Source organism: Centruroides vittatus, unplaced genomic scaffold (genome assembly GCF_030686945.1).
Source record: "Centruroides vittatus isolate TY-2023 unplaced genomic scaffold, ASM3068694v2 contig_166, whole genome shotgun sequence".
Taxonomy (NCBI): Eukaryota; Metazoa; Arthropoda; class Arachnida; order Scorpiones; family Buthidae; genus Centruroides; species Centruroides vittatus.
Window position 1 is genome coordinate 1,493,652 of NW_027121006.1, and position 19,908 is coordinate 1,513,559.

The following is a 19,908-nucleotide window of genomic DNA, read 5'->3' on the forward strand; positions in this document are numbered from 1 at the left end:
GAATTAATAAAGATTTTAATCGTTATTAGCATTTACAATTGTTTATGAAACTCATCTCTACCCTCAAAATTAAGATTTTTACCATTTTATAGTAATTAATAATATTAAAAAATTATGAAAGCTGAAAACAGATGGCGCCACATATAATTTTCACTTTTTTTACGGAAGTGATGCAACTCGTTGCTGGATATTTTTGCTTTTTTTGGTTCATTTTCTCACTATTTAAGTCATCATCCTAAAATACTCCGGAAATAAACTAAACATTTACGCATTGCGACATTTTTTTCAGATTATATAAAATCTTTTCTATTTACGATTCATTTAATGTTTATACACTCAGTTTCTTTTGCATTTTATTGATCTTCCAGTCCATCAATCTGTGTTTCTTTCGGGTTTTTCTGCAAATTTCACATCATAAATCATCCTTTTCCGAGCGGATTTTCTTCAATTTGCTTACAAAACTTAAAATGTTGTATAAGAAAATTGATTCTATACCTTAAAAACCCTTAAATATTTAATTTTTGTAGCTTCTCCCGATAACAAAGATACAAGAACCCCAAAGAATTTCCTAAAATCTCTTCATTGCTTTCTAGAAATTAATTCTAGGAGGATCAATAGATTTCTAGAAACCAATTGTTCTAGACACCTGTTGATAAACTTCAAAATTCTTAGAAATTCCTCACAAGAAGTTCGATATATTTCTATTGGTTTCTCTTATTTGTAATTATAGAAAATCCTTAAACTTGCAAAATAGGTTTACCTTTTAGGTTTTCAGAATTCTGTCTTATAAAGGATTTGCGAAATATTCTTGAGACAGAAGTCCTATACCGAAGAAACAAAGAGTTTTAGAAATCTGTTGGTTTCTTTGTAACCATTAATTTCTAGAAACCAGTGTTTGTAGAAATTAGAATGTAATGAATGAATCCTTTTAATTCTTCGTTAGAATCCTGAGGAATTATCATAACTTTTGTGTATTGTGAAAACTTATTAAACTTGTTATCCATTCTCAGAAACTCTGTGATTCTAGGAAATAGCGATCCAGGAAACTTAACCTGGAACTTTTCTAGAATTTTAACTGCAACATCTTGTTTCTAGAACCTAGAAGTTCTAAGAATAAGTACTGGATGAATCTCTAAGAAGCTTTAGTTTCTAGAAATTTAGATTTTAAAAACGATTTCTTAATAGACCGAACAGTTTAAGGAACTTTCAAGGATGTTTTTAGAATCTTCAAGTTCTATAATTTCAAAAATTTTTTTAAAGATCGAAGAATAATCTTCCAGACTTGTAAAGAAACTGGTTTTAAGCTGGTTTGTTGATTCTTATTGGTGTTGCAACACGATACCTCATCATAGGGCAGGAAGTATTATTAGAAAGATGTGTTTGAACAATAAATCGCAATTCGTAAATACCATTTTTATCCAAAAACCTCATTTTTCTCACGTATTAAACAACCAGAAAGCAGAAAATACCCGGAAATTGCATCTTATAATAATGGCCCACTTCATCTTAAGCGAATGAGACCTCAGTGGTACAATCAAGAGGACATTTTTCTTCATTTGTATCGATTTACGCCATCGATAATTGTCATTACGGGGTTAAAGTATAGAGAATAACAGCATATAAATTCTATGAAATCAACGATACTTCAGTTCGATTGATGGAACGTTGCGGACAGACGAAGAAAGAAAGCGAGTCAACAAAAATGATTGACAAACAATATATGAGGTTAGAACACTTAAAATAGAAAATAGCGGCTATTATTGCCGAGTGCAAGTTTACTTAGAAAGCAATAAAGGAGAAAAACCGATTTTTAAAGCTTCATAAATCAAGAAAAAGTCTTGTTTTAAGTCACACGTCTTTGTTTTGGCTTTCACGTGATTGACAATAACAACGCTACCTTAGCTCCATACTTGTCTGTGTTATTGTAGTGTTAGACACACAACATATTAGAATCAGTGCCCTAATTTTATTGCCCTGGTTTCAATAATACATTAACAGGGCATAATTGAATGGTTTATAATTTGTAAGACTGTTTTTAAAGCCTCATAAATGTGAAGTCCTCAAAATGACAGCATATATTAGAATCACAATAAAAGTTCTATTTTCTTAAAAGTTGTTGTGTATTTAATACTATAATAATAATCGAATAGCCTTCGGCTGAACGAATAATTTATAACAAATTTTTGAGGCCTGTCAAAAATATATGAGGTCTTGTCAAATAGCGAATCATAACAGAGCTCCCTCAGTCTCATATGGTATAATTTGATTCTAGTGTGTTGCACACTAACACTTCAGAAACAAGTGCTACCAAGTGAAAGCTAAAATTAAAGTGAGGGTCTCACAAGGAACTGATTCTAATATGTTAAGTGTTTAATATTATAATGGGAGGAACAACAATAGAATATTTTTAGGCCTTCCTAAATATGAGGTTTGATCATCGCTATACACTGAAATCACAGTCAAACCCATATGAGAGTCTCATATAATAGGACTGATTATCAAATGTTGGTCTGGGCTGAGCCTAGTGTGTTTTGCCATTCGATATTTAGGTGTTAGATGCAGAAAACACCCCCAGAAAAATCGTTAGATACATACTGCACTGAACTGGAGGACTATTTTGTTTTTAGGAGGTGGCTAAGCCTCCTAAAAACATAATAGTCCTCCAGTTCAGTGCAGTAATACCCACGTGTAGTATACAGAAAGCTTTCGCTTTCATTACGTAACCTTAGTTACCATGTTTACAGCAGAACTGTAACTAATAGTGCTGCCTGGAAGAGAAAAACACTAGTCATTCGTCACAACCTTGTTTTCTTCCTGTCGTGCTTACGTCATAATTGTTTGTTATGCGCCTCCTTGTCCTTTGCGTTATCAGATAATGTAAATCTATTAATAACAGCTTTTTAAATTAATAATACTCACCCACACTTGAAAAATATGGAAAATTAAAATGGTAAAGTTGAAGGTGTTCACGTAGATAGCCTTAATATTTTTCAGCCTGCCCCTTATTTATTAATCTAATTCCCAATAATTTATTTTTAATTACGAACTGGTATGAACCCATGACAATTATGCTACTTATTGTCGTTTGTTATGCTATTATAAAGCTGTAAAGTAAATTAGTAGGACAGTTTACTCCTGCTTCAATAGTAATTGCAGCTATAATTTATCTAATAAGTTAAAATTGAAAAAAAAAAAAATTTTAATGGACTATCGAATTTTTCGATAAAAACAGCAGTTGGTAGGAATTTCTGACCTCATTTCACACAGATCATGACCCTTAAAAGGCACGTGTGTATTTCAGCGGGGTACTTACATGAACGAAGTCATGACCTTAATGTCTGGAAGTCCAGGATTTTTGAATTAGTAAAGTGAATTGCCATGTTTATAAAAATCATGATCAAAAGATGAGGGTTCTGACGTGTATGAAAGGTTCACCTGATTGATATATCACTTGCTATCAGAGTAATATAAAATACCATGATCACTAGAGGCGCTTGTGGGGGTGGAAGTGGCGAGTACTTCATTTTAACAATTTAAATACCGTAAAAAACATTAAAGGAACACAAGAAATCAATTCTAAACAAATTAAAAACACGCGTGTTTTTGTTTATTTAGGTCAGACACACGCTAACAATCAGCTGCATTAGATTAACAATGGTATTTGTGTTCATAACGATGATTCGAGAGTGGTGTGTTCCGTACTTGGACAGTAGCAAATCGTAAGTGATGTTGATGATTGATTACACAACACAGCGAGGCAACGCTATGCTTTCAATATGATGAAAATTTATCTTTATATAATAATAATGAATACACAACAATAATATATGATATTTTGCGCATGGATATATTATTACTTTATGTTTTAAGTATGCCCATAAGTGTATTAGCAATATAAAAAAAAAAGGAAACTGCTTTAGACATTCGTCACGTCTGTTTGTCTATCTGCTGAATATCTTTAAATAATCAAAAATTTTCATTTTATTTTTATTTTAAGACAACTTTATAAGAAAAGAATTACAAAAGCCAAAGTCATTATGGATGATGTCATCGAATACATTACTCACAACATCCCGAAACGTAATTATAAGCGTGTGATGTCACAATTTCAAACTATGTATTCACGTTATTATAAACATTTAAATTTTTAAAATTTTCATGATTTAAACTGTAAAATGTCCAGGAACGAAAAAAATGCATAACTTCCCCACGAAAAAACTTAAAATTGTGTGTGGCGCCATCTCTTAAAATATTTTTTTAAAAAAAATCTTGTATTATTTATAATTATTATAAAATGGCGAGAAGCTAAAATTTGAGTGCTAATAACGAATAAAATCTTCGTTAAAAATACAATAATTGAAAGTATTAATTTACTTTTGTTTTATATAACTCATTAGGAAAGTTTAAATTTGTATATTTTCACAGAAAATAAGTAATAAAAAACTGACAAACGAAAAAAATCGACTTTCTAAAAAGTTTTATAAGGAATAAGTGATTAATTTCGATAATTAAGGATTTATTTTTATTTAATTTTATTTTAATGACATTCTCTAACGACATTTTCAAAGATACATTCTAATCAGTTCAGTCGATGTCATAATATATTTTTAGAGGTGTTTTTTTACATGTAAAACCTGTTATCAACAACAAACAGATAATTTGTTAATGGTCAACTGAAATTTGTACGTGGTTCACGGTTTTGTGAGTGTCGAAAAAATACACGGTTTTGTGAGTGTCGAAAAAATACACGGTTTTGTGAATGTCGAAAAAATACACGGTTTTGTGAGTGTCGAAAAAATACACGGTTTTGTGAGTGTCGAAAAAATACACGGTTTTGTGAGTGTCGAAAAAATACACGGTTTTGTGAGTGTCGAAAAAATACACGGTTTTGTGAGTGTCGAAAAAATACACGGTTTTGTGAGTGTCGAAAAAATACACGGTTTTGTGAGTGTCGAAAAAATACACGGTTTTGTGAGTGTCGAAAAAATACACGGTTTTGTGAGTGTCGAAAAAATACACGGTTTTGTGAGTGTCGAAAAAATACACGGTTTTGTGAGTGTCGAAAAAATACACGGTTTTGTGAGTGTCGAAAAAATACACGGTTTTGTGAGTGTCGAAAAAATACACGGTTTTGTGAGTGTCGAAAAAATACACGGTTTTGTGAGTGTCGAAAAAATACACGGTTTTGTGAGTGTCGAAAAAATACACGGTTTTGTGAGTGTCGAAAAAATACACGGTTTTGTGAGTGTCGAAAAAATACACGGTTTTGTGAGTGTCGAAAAAATACACGGTTTTGTGAGTGTCGAAAAAATACACGGTTTTGTGAGTGTCGAAAAAATACACGGTTTTGTGAGTGTCGAAAAAATACACGGTTTTGTGAGTGTCGAAAAAATACACAGTTTTGTGAGTGTCGAAAAAATACACGGTTTTGTGAGTGTCGAAAAAATACACAGTTTTGTGAGTGTCGAAAAAATACACGGTTTTGTGAGTGTCGAAAAAATACACGGTTTTGTGAGTGTCGAAAAAATACACGGTTTTGTGAGTGTCGAAAAAATACACGGTTTTGTGAGTGTCGAAAAAATACACGGTTTTGTGAGTGTCGAAAAAATACACGGTTTTGTGAGTGTCGAAAAAATACACGGTTTTGTGAGTGTCGAAAAAATACACAGTTTTGTGAGTGTCGAAAAAATACACGGTTTTGTGAGTGTCGAAAAAATACACGTTTTGTGAGTGTCGAAAAAATACACGGTTTTGTGAGTGTCGAAAAAATACACGGTTTTGTGAGTGTCGAAAAAATACACGGTTTTGTGAGTGTCGGAAAAATACACGGTTCTGTGAGTGTGGAAAAAATACACGGTTCTGTGAGTGTCGAAAAATACTAACGTGATTTAAGCGTATGGAAGAAATTGAGGTAATCTGTTAATGATTTAAAACATACTTAATTAGAATATAATTCATTGTCATTATAGGAGGTTGATCATCGCAAGTCATAGTCATTGACTTGTGTACGTAAATAAAATAAAGAAATAATTAAAAATTTTAATTTTTATTCTTTATACGAAATCCAATTTTACAATTGCCACTTGTTTGGAAGTTGCAAAAAAAGTTCTTTTTAAAAAAAATTGGCAACAACGTTTAACTTTGAAGGAGTTTCAATTAGAAGGAAGTCATTGATCAGGTGTAATCATTATTTCTTTTCATTAACTTTCTTTGACATTTTTTTCCTTTGATCATAGATCAATTTTCGGATTTTAATTGGGATTTAACATATCAGTTTTTTTCTAAAAATATAATACTGACGGTGATAATACAGATATACTTCATTCTATGATTAATGATAGTCAAAATTTCCTTTTTTTCGTGTTTTCAACAATCATAATGGGGTTTTTTGTTAATAATTCATAATATTCTTAGCCATCTACGAGATGACTCGTAGTTACCGTTTCTGCCTAGGACGCCACCTACGAGTTATATCGTAGTTTGTTTCCTTGCCATATTTGTGCAGCTACGATGTAATTCGTAGTATATCAGTGTAAATATGAATAGATAGCTTCAGGGGCAAGAACAAAAAATCAAGTTTGGCTTACATGAACAGAACATTTATTAATTAATGAACAGAAAATATAATCATAAAAAGTTTATTCAAAATCGAAAGCAAAACAATATTTTTATTGTTTGTGATAATTTATAAAACAAAAATATAAATTTAAACGAACAGAAAATATTATAAAATGTTTATTCAAAATCAAAAGCAAAACGATATTTTTATTGTTTGTGATAATTTTTAAAACAATCTTCTACGCAAAGGGCTGGCTTCTCAAGACAGATTGGACAGAAATAACGCGTTTCTCGGCGTTTTTTAGCTTTGGTACAAATTCGACATGGCTTTGTCGGATGTTGTTTTTTCTGAGTAGATGGGATACTCTGTAAATAGTGAAGCTTCTGCAATTTAATTTTTTTTGAAACTGGTTGAATCTCTTCTCCAATCAACGCTTTGACGAATGCTTCTCTAAACTTTTAGTTTAGAGAAGCATTCGTCATAATGAGAAGCATAAGTTTTATTTTAGAGAAAAAGAGAAGCATAAGTTAGCTTATAGAGAAGCATAAGTTTTATTTTAGAAGAAGTTGCTTTTTGAAAGAGTTTGTGCGCATTATGTATATATATTTCTATAATATGTAATGCAACCTTTTTGAGCCATCTAATAGTCTTTCTTAGAGCTGTGTAGTACGATAGCATTTGATCTGATCGTCAATGCCAGACGTTCCATGATTATAATCTCGAATTATATTCGGTTTCATCGAACATTTTCCATTGCGATTGAACACCTCTACCATTTCAACAACGTGCATGTTTGAAATGGTAAGGACTTCTCGTTTGTCTTTCCATTTACATACAGTAACAGGACCATTTCGCTGCCAAATAAACTCCCCCATCCTCACCAAAAATTTTGTCAGATTCTGAATCACTTAGATTAGTGTAGTAATCAAGTTGTTTTTTAGTCAGTGGTCTTTTCTTATCCATTTTGGGATATTTATAATTTGATTATAAAAATAAATAAAAAATAACACTCTCAAAAAAGACGTAAATGTGATGTGCTCGCCTCTATATCCGATTTATTACTAATGAATTTAGACGCACATCTCCGATTGGCTGTAGCGAAGTGACAGGACGAATCGTGTCTGTGCACGAATTAACTCGTAGTTTGGCTTTAGCGAAGAGCTTTCTGTTACATAAGCCAACTACGAGATAATTCGTAATACCTTTATTTTAAGAAAAACACATTTTATATGCTATTTGATTATTACTATATACTCTGATTAGAGTTTTTAATAATATAATATAATTAAATTAAGTTGGCGTTTTACAACAGAATCCTAAAAAGTCACGTGGCAGTCAACGTGTTAATAATTCATAATATTCTTAGTATTGCTTGAAGTAATTTATGATTTATTTACCAGAATAGATCATTTTTTGTATTATTTTAGGTGAAAAATTCTAATTTAAAAACTTAAGTGGTTTCAGCATGTAAATTTTATTGAAAAAATCCAGAAATTTAGAGATTAAAAATTAAAAAATTCACCTATATTTCTCTAAAAATTTCAAAAATCAAAAACATTCAGCAATTAACATGCTCAATTCTTGTAGAAAAGCTCAGAAATTATTGTCTTCTAGAATATGTTGCTTTAGTTTGGATAGACATACTAACACGCCGGCTTAACTTCATAATACAAATCGATGTGACGGGTGATTATAACTTTCCTATTCCAGACTCGTTAGAAGGAGACATTGCTATGAAAACTAGTGAAACAAGTCCAACAAAGAATTAGTTAGAATTTTCTCCACTAGAGAAAAATTGGCACTGCAAATACCTTCGTTTTTAAAATTTCGTCTCTAGTGATCGATAACAATATTAACCCGTAAAACTATTAAACACAAACGTGTAACCTGTATTTGCAGCGCCATTTCTACTCCTAGCGGTGGAAATTTAAAATATATTTTTTTCATTTTTTATATAGTTTCTGCACGATCTAGGCATGCTACCTACTAATTTTTTCAGTGATATGTGCATCAAGTGTTTTTGGAATAGGAAAATTTATTTTATAACCCCTGGCAAAATAATTAATTTGCATTCTTCAAATTTTAAATATATTATACCAAATTTATGCATCATTAGAAGAAGTAAACACGGCGTAATTTCATTACGTTGAAAATCAATTATTTATTTCTTTGTTCATTCATAACTCTCCACAAACATTTATTAATTTCATCCTGCCCTTGTAAATTAACTAGAACGTATTATTTATAGATCATTTACACGTTATCATTATTGGATTTATATCATTAACCAACCCTTAGAGGATAACGTTAAATTACATATAAGCTACTGTATACGATACACAATAATTCTATCAAGTCGTTAGCTAAACAAGGTTGATTTTATACAGGAGAATATCATATTGTATATTTATAACATAAAAATTCTCATTGTTGTGAGTAAAAGTTCTATAAAATTCTTTTATATTGTGAAGAAAAATCCTGAATTTTTTTAGAAGTATAAATTTTCCGCATTTTGTGGGATTTTGTTCTACGAAAACCTCATTTTTTGGAAATTTTTATTCTTAAAACTTTCTTAGTTTTTCAGGAAACAAAATCCAAACTCTCAATTTTTTTGAAAGTTTCGTTTTAGGAGCTTTATTCTACAAAACCTCACTTTAAACAGATTTTCACTTTATAAATACCTCAAAAAATCTTTTAAAAACTCAGCAATGAGTTGAGTAACTTTCCCGGAAAAAAAGTTAAAATTGTGTGTGGCGCCATCTATTAATAAATTTTGTTTTGAAACAATTTTATATTATTATTTATCGTAAAATAGCATAAAGCTTAACTTTGAGAGAGGAGAAGAGTTTAATGAAAATTTGTAAATGCAAATAACGAATAAAATCATTAAGTCCATGACATAACCCCTTCTATCTCCCCACCCTCTCGACTTTTAACCACTGAAATTTAATATCATCAATGCCCCTAACATCTAAGCTTCCCTGCAAAATTTCAAAAGTTTTCGACAATGGGCACAGGAGATATCATACTTTAAATTGGGAGAACAAATTTGTACCCCCTACACACATCAATACATACTGAAAAATTCTCCAAATTTTTTGCATTTCCTTGACGGTTGAAGGTCCTCGAGTCTAAACACTAGTCTAAACTGGAGTCATACTTACCCTCTGTTATGTGTCGAGAAAGTAATGAGGTTTTCAGAAATATAACCTCATTTTTGTGGAGGTTTATCGTACAAATATGATTTTCTATGATATTTTATAGTATATACAGGTTACCTCTGAACGGCGGCCATTTTGTAATGGGTACAAAATATCTTCCAAAAGACGGCTACCTCTGAACAACGGCTATTTTTATGTCTCCATTAGTGGCTGTCATTTAAAGTTTTCATTGTTATTAACATTTTTGAAATGTTTTATACCTGTTTACTGAATAAACGTCACCAGAACTGCATAGAATTTCATCTTTTGGAGGTTTTATCTTACAAAAAATATTTATTTTGTGGAGTAGAACTTCTGAAAAAATGGATTTTGAGCAATATACAATAAAAATGACATAGAAAACTGTTAATTGCAACAAAGTAAAATGTTTGTTTGATCGTTATTTGATATATTTATCCTACAAAAACATTTATTTTTCTGTAGAGAAAGCATATAAAATTTTGAAAACCTTGACCTTAACAGTTTGAAAACACTCGAAGCAGGGATTAACTTGGAAAGGGATCGTTGTTATGGTAACGAATGGGACGGATCGTCGTCTTAGCAACTGCGTTTGTAGACTAGATTTGCTATGGATCCTAGAAAATAGATATTTGGTTGGTGGAAGTAAGTGTGTCTGTTTGTTACGGTGATATTTGAGATCGGTTCGATGAATATTCTATCAAAAAGATTTATTATTCAACATTGCTGCTTCTGTTTCTCTTACGTCACGATCTGTGATGATCGTTAATTAATTTTAGTAATGATATATTTAATTAATTGTCTTTTATAAATTAACTTATCCATTTTATGTATTTAAAATATATTTAAGTTTTTAATTGTTATTTAATAGGCGAGAGACTGATGAAAATAACTAAATAATTATATACCAGTGGACTTAGAAGGATGCCAATTGAAGCAGTCAGCAGCTGACATATAAAAATGTGCAGTGTAATAATTAGAAGAAGACATAGAGAAATGCCAGTTGCAACAAAAAACAACACGAAGAGAAGAATAAAAGTGTAACAATTGCATATGAAAACAGAAAAATGCTAACTGCTACAATAAAAAGTAGAAAAACATAAACTTAAACACAAGAAAATGTCAGTTATAATGATAGAAAATACAGAAAAATATAATTTACAACAGTGAAAAGAAGGCAGAAAAATGTCAGTGCAACAATTAAAAAGTTATAGAAAAATATCAAATTAAACAATGTAAAAAAAATATGGAACAATGTCAGTTACAACAATCAAAAGTAGACGGAAAAATGTCGGTTGCAGCTGTTAAAATATGACGTAAAAGAATATCAAATGCAATGAACATGAAAATATCTATAACGTAACGATCGAAGACTGACACAAATATGTAAAAAAAAAAAATCAATAAAATACAGACATACAAACATGTCAATTGCAACAATAAAGAAAACAATACCTCAAACTGTAGCCATTATCGCAGTGTAATCCGCAATTTACCTTTCTTCGTAAACGATAAAATTAATTAATTATCTAACCAATTATACGATCGATACAATCATTAATAATACATCAAAGACCAACGAGAGATTTAAAAAAAGCAAAGATTTTAATTATTAAGCAAAGTGCAATCATTCTTTATTCCATTTTTCGATGGATACTTGCTCTCCTGTTTACTAAATACTACACTGATTAAATTAGAAATTGGATATTAAAACGCCTGTAACTTCTTTGTAAACCTCTTGTACTAATTATCACAGGTATTTAAATTGTATTATTAGAGCCAGAAAAACAATTATAATCGTTTTAAATGGGGTAATTTAAGGCAACAAAGTCATTTATAAAAAGATAATTAATTGTGGGATAAAATAAATTTGTCATAAAAAAACATAATAAAGGGAATTAAATGTAAAAAAAGGATTAAAAAATTGATTTTTGTGTCAAATTTTCTATTTCAAACAGTAAAATTTATAAATTTGAAGCTTAAATATTTTTTAAATGAAAAATTATTTAATAATTTTGCTTAGAAATAAATCCATTCTATACTAGTTTTAAGTTATTCGTAAGTACAGACAAACATACTGACAAAACTATATTTTATAACTAGTTGTATATTATTACGACATCATCACAATGTCAGGGCTCAATTTTTAATCATATTTTAAGTTTTTAAAAATCACGTGACTTCCGGTACACACCGGAAGTTCGCATTTCGTTAGTGAGACCTCCGGCTCTAAGCTTTCCATATCCGGTCTCCATTTTCATGTACGTAACTCGGTTATGGAGATTACAGAAAGGCGAACAGACAAACAGACGGACGGACGATATCGGTCTGCGATTTGAAATTTTCAAAAATTGGTTAACGACTTTGCCATTAATAACGAGAAAGAATGAGAATATTAAGCTAAAAATAAGAAAATAAATGGGAAAAACTTAATAAAAATTGGCAATAAATTGTAAAAATAGTAAAGAAAAACAACAAACGAAATAAAAATAGTGAATCTATACCTAAAAATAAGTTTTATTTAAAGATAAAAAATAAAGATGAAACACAAAAAACAAAAACTAAGTTCTAAGTTCGAAATTAGAAACTTTACTTTAGAAAGTAATTAAAAATTAACAATAATTTTCACTGTTAATTAGTAATAATGAGAATTTTAACCGAAAAGAATTTATACAAATCTTTTAAGTTGTATTTTTTAAATTAGGGATTAATATAAATAATTAAGAAAGCTTTAGGTAATTAGTGAGATAAACGTAACAAAAGGAAGACTTAATGAGATACTATACTTGCATTCTTCTTGACTATATAATATATACTACTGTATTACGTCAATCAGACGTCATACTTCCAGTTTTCTTATCATAAAGTGTGACAGCGACCACATTGTATAATATTCAGACTAAGTGCCCTTATATACGTATCATATAAATTACAATACTCGTTTAATATACGTTTTCTCATATTACCTTAAAAAATCCAGCAACGAGTTGCGTAACTTTCCAGGCAAAAAAAGTAAAAATTGCTTTCGGCGCCATCTGTTACGAGATTTAATTAATTTTTTTTTGTATTATTAATTACGATACTGTCAGAAACCTTTTAAGGGCAGAGACGAATTTTATTTAAAAAAAATTAATAACGAGTAAAATCTTTATGACACGTGATTCCCTATATCTCTCCAACCCCTCGACCTTTAACCTCCAAATTTTAACGGTAACAATGCCACTGATAAACGAACCCACCTGCAAAATTTCAGAAATTTTCGACGGAAAACACAGGGGTTATTAAGCTTCAAACTTATTGTGTGTGGTGAGTAATAAGGAAAATTAAGTTAATGTATAAAGCATTAATAATAAGGTTTATAATAATTATGTTTTTGCTACATACTTTCCTTATTTAAAGTTATGGATTTGCCGTACCCACAACAAGAGAAAGTGCAGGTAAGGAGTGAAGATGCTTAATACCCATTACTTCTTCTCGATAAACCCAGAAAAGCGTCAGAAATAACATATTTTCAGAGAAGTTTTTGCTATTTTTTTCCAACTTGGAGGTCCTGACAAACCGTGCTTGGCTATGCCCACAAGAAGGTGAAAGCCTTTATAGGTTTGGCTATGTTCACAATAGGGGTGGAACTATTATATACTTTAATATGCCAAAAATGATGCGTGAATGTGAAGAATAGGACCGAGTCAAAACACACATACTCGAACCTGGATCCCTCAGCGTGGCAGTCGTCTATTCGATCATCTGGGCCATCCAGCCCTTCCGAATTTCACAATTTTAGACATAATATAATTACAACTATTATAATCTATTAATAATACAAAATTTTCAGATGGAAAAATAAATTATTTCCCACATACACATGAAGTAAAAGGTAACATTTCTTTTCAGCTGGAACAGTTTCCAATATTTATGTCTTTGAAAGAAACTCCGAGAAGCGATAATTGATAAATATTTTCTTTATTTATTTTATTTGAATTTTTTAGAAAGGTGACGTAACGTCTACACGTCATTTAGTAACGATTTTTATATCGGAGGTCGTTGAGCTTTAAATAGAAAAATAAAAATAAATAAAATGAAAAAAGTTCGCTGACTGACGTTAGAGTCAATGAGTTGAATAACAAATTTAAATGTTATTATTTATTTATTTTTATTTCCTAGTTATCGATGAGGTGGAGAAAAATATATAACGTGATAAGTCAATGATGCTCCTTTACAGAGGATTTTTAACAGAAAATACAATGAAAAAATATATTTACTAGAGGATTTTTTAGTGGGTGATAAAATACAAGGGCTTTCTAGAGGAGAAAATAACAGACAAGAGTTTTATTAGATGATTCTGGAGAAGAGAAATAACAGGAAAAATAGTTTTGGAAGGAATTTTAGAGGGGAGAAAGGAGGGTTTCACCGAATAATATTTTTTCCAAAATAAATTTCCACTGCAGATATATAACAACTAAATAAAAATTTGCTGAGGATATTTATAGAAGTAATAAATTTTTTATGTGAAATTTTAAATGACAAAATAAAAGATTTTAAGTGAGGATTCATTACCAGAGAGGTAATTTAAGTGAAGGAAAAAGCGGAGGAAAATTTACAAGAGCATTATTTAGAAACAAGTAAAACGGCAAAGCGTGTATTTGGGACAAGACTATGTCTCGGAGACTCCCTACTAAGAGGAATGACTTTGACGCTCAAGCGGATCTGGTTCTCATTCTCCAATCTTCTTTGGTATCGTTCAAACTTCGCCGACCACGTCCACGAGGTCTTCCACGATGCATTTTCGGTGAAATTAACCTATCCAATGTCGAAATTTCTTTCCGTTGCGTGTCAGCCCGGGTTGAATTTTTGCCGATGCCTAACGAAAATTTCCCGTTTTTGAAAAAAATAATCGTGGCTATTGTATCGTCCGAAATTATTTTTTTATTTCGCACAAACAATATACAGTTTAACCCGATTATAACGTCATCGGATGTAACGACAACCCTAAATATAACGTCTTTAGCGGCGTGGCTAAAATCTGTACGTGGCACGTCCTACCTTGTCCGTGATATCCACGTCTTTTGTTCTGCCGGTAAAAATTAAATTATTTACCTGGGCCATTTCTCAGTTATTTTATTTGGATTGTCTACGCGATATTTGCAAGTGTCGACATATAATACAAATCCAAGATCGGCACGGCTGTCAACTCGAAAGGTTAACTAACCTGAAGTGAAAAGCTGTCTCTCCTGTTGGATTTCGGGAGCAAAGTGAGGTCAGAGAGCGAAGATCACGCGGTGGTACCCTCTTCCCTACACGTAAAATCTTTATCGGTTACACGATTTTACTATACTAGATAACGTTAAAAAACCCACTTGTAACGAATAAAATCCTGTTTTAACGTCATATTTCAAGCACTTCCAAATTTACAAAATTAGATTACAAATTTTATTTAACAAAGAAAATACTACGCGTTCAGTCCTTAGGTCAGAGTTCACTTCCTAGAATGACTGCGGGTGGTACTCTCCCCACCTGACTTCGGTGTAGTGAGGTGCCTGTTTTGCCTGTTTGTAGAAGAGGGTCGCCATTTTGTATTTTATTTTGGCTCGGTTCTCGGTCCCCTGACTACCTACAAGTCTGGATTTTTTTAATGCGCAAATGAATTGGGCACCTAATACTCTGTGCCAAATTACAACTCTGACACGTACTCCTTCGTACCTCTAAGCTGGTAACACAAGCCGGCAGTACGATTTTATAAACAAGACACAGTCTTGTCAAAAAAGAAAAAAAAATACAAAATTAACAAGGATTTTCGAAAAAAAAACTAAGAAAACTCCATTCTAGATTTCGTAAAAGCGCAATTTCGTGAGGATTTTTAGAGGAGAAATGAGCATTTATTCTCCTAAGCTCTTCACTATGAAAAATTCCTCTTCACTAAAAATTCTTATTCTAAATCCTATCTCCAATTTCACTTTCTACAAAATTTTTGAATTTTATAGAAAAACGTTTACATTTCTAGAAAATTTTACGAAAACTTTTTACTTCTATAAACAAAATTCAAGAATTTTTTTATAAAAGTAAAAAAAAGAAAAAAGGAATGGAGGAGAGTTTTAATGAGGACTTATAGAGGAGAAAATACGAGAGGACTTTTGAAGAACAGTTTCAGTAGAGAAATACAATAATAGAGGAATTACTTATAAAAGTATCTTTTAGATTAGGAAAAATAATAAGTCAAATTTTAATGTTAGAAGAATATGAAAGGAGAACTTTTATGAAGATTAAAAATAAAGATGATATAATGAAGTGGAGGTTTTTAGAGGATATTTTTACAGTAGAAATAACAAGGGATTTCGGTAGAGGTTTATCTTAAATAGGAGAGAATTTCTAAATAAGAAAACAACACAAAGAATTTTTAATTGACGTTTCTGAAAGCGAGAAAAGAATAGTAGACATTCCGAATATTTTCATGTGTGCACGCTAATAGTTTGTTTATTTATTTATCCTCCTCTCTTCCTGTAACTTTAGTCGTTGATTCAGAGCTGTGGTGGCACACATTTCTGAAATATTTATATTTTTAATCTCAATCTGTCATTCCATAAGTGGAGATTATCAGAAGATTAGTAATGAGTCTTTCGCTCCCGGTTGTCATCGCCTGATTATCAACACTACTTAATTTAAAATGGCGTGAAGATTTCATCGCTGACGATGCCGTGGGATGGTATTTGGAACAAAACTTATCATTCCCGTGTTTCCGATAACTGTCACCAGATTGCGCTCCACTGTCGAAATCATTCGCAGCAACTTTTCTTGTAAGGAAGGAAGCAAAAATATCTTAATGATAAAATTATTGAAGAGATCTGTAAGTATATTTTTCTCTTCTCGTTAGAAGTTTTATTGATTTTTTAAAAAATAATTTTAGATTTATTCTCGATTCTTATGAACTGTAATGACTGCTTCTAGTCGTAAAGTTGTTTTATGTCGTAACAAAAAAAAAAAAGTCAGACCTACAGATCGACTCTACATTATTACTCATGAATATTGTAAGTGAGAGTATAGACAAGAGTTGTGCATACATTGGAGAATATTTTGTATTTTTCTTCTGTTTCTTGAGCTAGTTTAATGGATTTTTCTATCGTTAAGTTGTATGAGCTTATATGTAAAATTTAATCTGTATATTTTATTTTATTGCGAGATAATATTCATGAATTTGCCATTTATAATTTATTTTGTACGTTAATTTGTTTAAGGCCTTATTTTGTATAAGCTAGCTTTTACTACGATCTGTTTTATTTACTTGACTCGGTTCCTTTGTAGTATAACGTAACATTGCTTTATTAAATAAATAATATGCCAAATAAATCAAAATATTGGCAAAAAAATTTGACAATAACACGTCGCCAAAACTAATCTTTGTCATTCGTTTGAATCATAAGCGATTCGCGTCAAGAAAAACGATCAGTACCATACGAGACTATATCGATCAGCAGTTTAGCAATAAAGAAAAACATAAAATAGGATATATCCAAGACATAAATACTGGGTATCAGCAATTACACGCTTAATTATCAATAGCTAAAGGCAAGATGTCGTTAACAGACATAAGCCATTGTGGTCGCACACAATAAACGAAAGAATTATGAGAGAAGTTACTACATAGAAAAATTGAAAGCGAGATAGTTTAATACGGTGCTAAAACCTTTATTTCATTACAGTCTTACATTCAGCAGTGTGCATTTCTAAATTGAAAATGACACGTCACATCAATTCCGTGCTGCTCGTTACATATGAAATGACTTTCATACCGGCTGACAAGTCGATTGCTAGACTTAGAAAATTAGCATTTATATCAATAATAGTTTGAAGATTCTTATCTCTACACCATCCTCCAGTATTCTGTTATATAAAAGAAGACACAGCAGCATCCACAAATGACTTCACAAACAGTAAAGTGGATATAGTTGATCGCATTTGCAATATTCTAAGAAATGTTGTTACGTTTAACAGCTTGGAAATTTAATTTTATTATTTTGTAGCTTCGTGGTATTAAATATATACATAGCATCAGAAGGATATAGAGGATTTGTATGCGCTAATTAATTATCTAAATGATAAATTTGCTGTTTAAGAGATTTAAACTGCTTCTAAAATTTTAGTAACTTTTTCAAAACTTCAGATGAATGATTTGTTTTTAAAACTAGTGTTTTATGACTTGAATTATACAAACAAGTATCTGTTTAAATAAATAAATAAACGTAGAAATTATTATTTAAATGCGAGTATTGATTATTCATTACATGTCACGCTTCACACAAGTTTTCGTAAAGTATTAAGGATACAAAAAACAAAATTGAATCTAATTGGTTAATAATAATTCAAAATTCATGACGTAAAAAATATAACGGCGATAATATTTGATGTTGATTGTTATGTCATATTTACGTCACATAACTAATTTGTCGACTGTAATCACCGGTAGAGGCGGGACGATCATGGACGAGAGATTTTTAATAAATGTGCTATCATAATTTTTCTTTTAACAATGGTGTTTATAATTAATTAAAAACAATTATTTAATTAACAAACATTTCAAAAATAACAAAAGAAAATTATTGTTTCCTTTTCAGACATAACGGAAGAATTTTCAGTTAACGATCGAAAAAAATAATAATAAATAAATAAATATTTGTCATCTTTGGACCACAGAAACAGGATCTTAACTTGAAGAATTGTATAATTATTTATCATGTTTTGGATAAACGACAGCGAAGTGAATTACACAGAATTTAATTTCAGCGATTACATCCCTTATTCGGAGCGACCCGAAACTTATATAGTACCAGTAGTGCTTGTTATAGTGTTCTTAGTAGGCACGCTTGGAAATGGTACACTGCTTTACATATTTTTGAAAAATAAATCGATGAGGAGCGTTCCTAACATGTTTATCATCAGCCTCTCCATTGGTGACTTGATTGTTATCATAGGATCCGTTCCATTCATAGGGACCGTGTACATCGTAGAGAGTTGGCCTTACGGTGAGTTGATCTGCAAACTTAGCGAATTTCTAAAAGATGTGTCAGTTGGAGTAACGGTCTTAACCTTGACAGTGCTTAGCATCGATCGCTATCTAGCCACCGTGGTGCCGATGCAGAAGTATAAAAATCCTCATTCCAAATACTCCACGTTCTTTATCACAGTAGGCATCTGGTGCGCTTCTATAGGTCTAGCCGTACCTGGAGCGCATTACTCGTATATATTACATTTAAAAGGCCGTGGTAAATTCATAAACGTGTGCTATCCTTTCCCGTTACATCTCATGTTATGGTACCCACGCACCATAGTTCTTGTGAAGTTTTTTCTATTATATACGCTCCCTCTCATCATCATAAGTACTTTCTACGTATTTATGGCACGCCATTTGTTATTGAGTTTACGTAACAATATAGGACAGAACGATAGTCACATAAAGCACATGAGAGCCAGATCCAAAGTGGCTCGCATCGTACTGGCTCTGGTTATCGTTTTTGCCATCTGTTTCTTCCCAAACCACGTGTTTATGCTGTGGTTCTACTTCCATCCCAATTCTTTAAGTCTATACAACGAATTCTGGAACACATGGAAGATCTGTAGCTACGTGCTGACATTCGTTAATAGTTGCATGAATCCTATAACACTTTGCATCATCAGTGGGGTGTTCAGGAGTTACTTTAGAAAGTACCTCTTTTGTTGCTGCTGTCCTGTTAAGAAGAAGAAGAGATTTATACATTTTGGTACCAAATCTTCTTCTAGAAGCAACTCTCGTCTTACCACATCCACACGTGTGTGATTCTGGAGGGTTTTCTTGTTTTATATTTTATTTATTTATAAAGAAATTAAATTTGCATATTAAAACATGGAGGAATCTTTCCAGATAATCACAATGTCCATAAAGAAACTACGCAAAAAAATTTAAAAAAAGCAAGATCTGCTTGAAAAATTTAAATAAATTATTTCCTTTCTTATTATAATGCGCACAGTATATTTTTAACAACAAAAATTTATAAACTGAAATTATTTTATGAAGGTAAATAAATATATAATGTAGTTTATGATGTAAGTAAATAATAATAAAAATTTCAATTTTTTGAAAATAATAATAATATTTTTTATTAAATTAGAATTATTACCAGATTTTAATAATAGAAGAATATTACA

General features: G+C 31.1%; 1 protein-coding gene across 1 annotated transcript; it reads left to right on the forward strand.

The window, feature by feature from the left end:
* The first annotated feature begins 16,501 nt into the window (after positions 1–16,501).
* On the forward strand, positions 16,502–19,722 carry LOC136968975 (neuropeptide CCHamide-1 receptor-like). Its single transcript, XM_067263050.1, has 2 exons — positions 16,502–16,576; positions 18,342–19,722. Exon 2 carries the CDS (start codon positions 18,461–18,463, stop codon positions 19,538–19,540), a length of 1,080 nt encoding a protein of 359 aa, XP_067119151.1. The 5' UTR covers positions 16,502–16,576; positions 18,342–18,460; the 3' UTR covers positions 19,541–19,722.
* Positions 19,723–19,908: the final 186 nt, after the last annotated feature.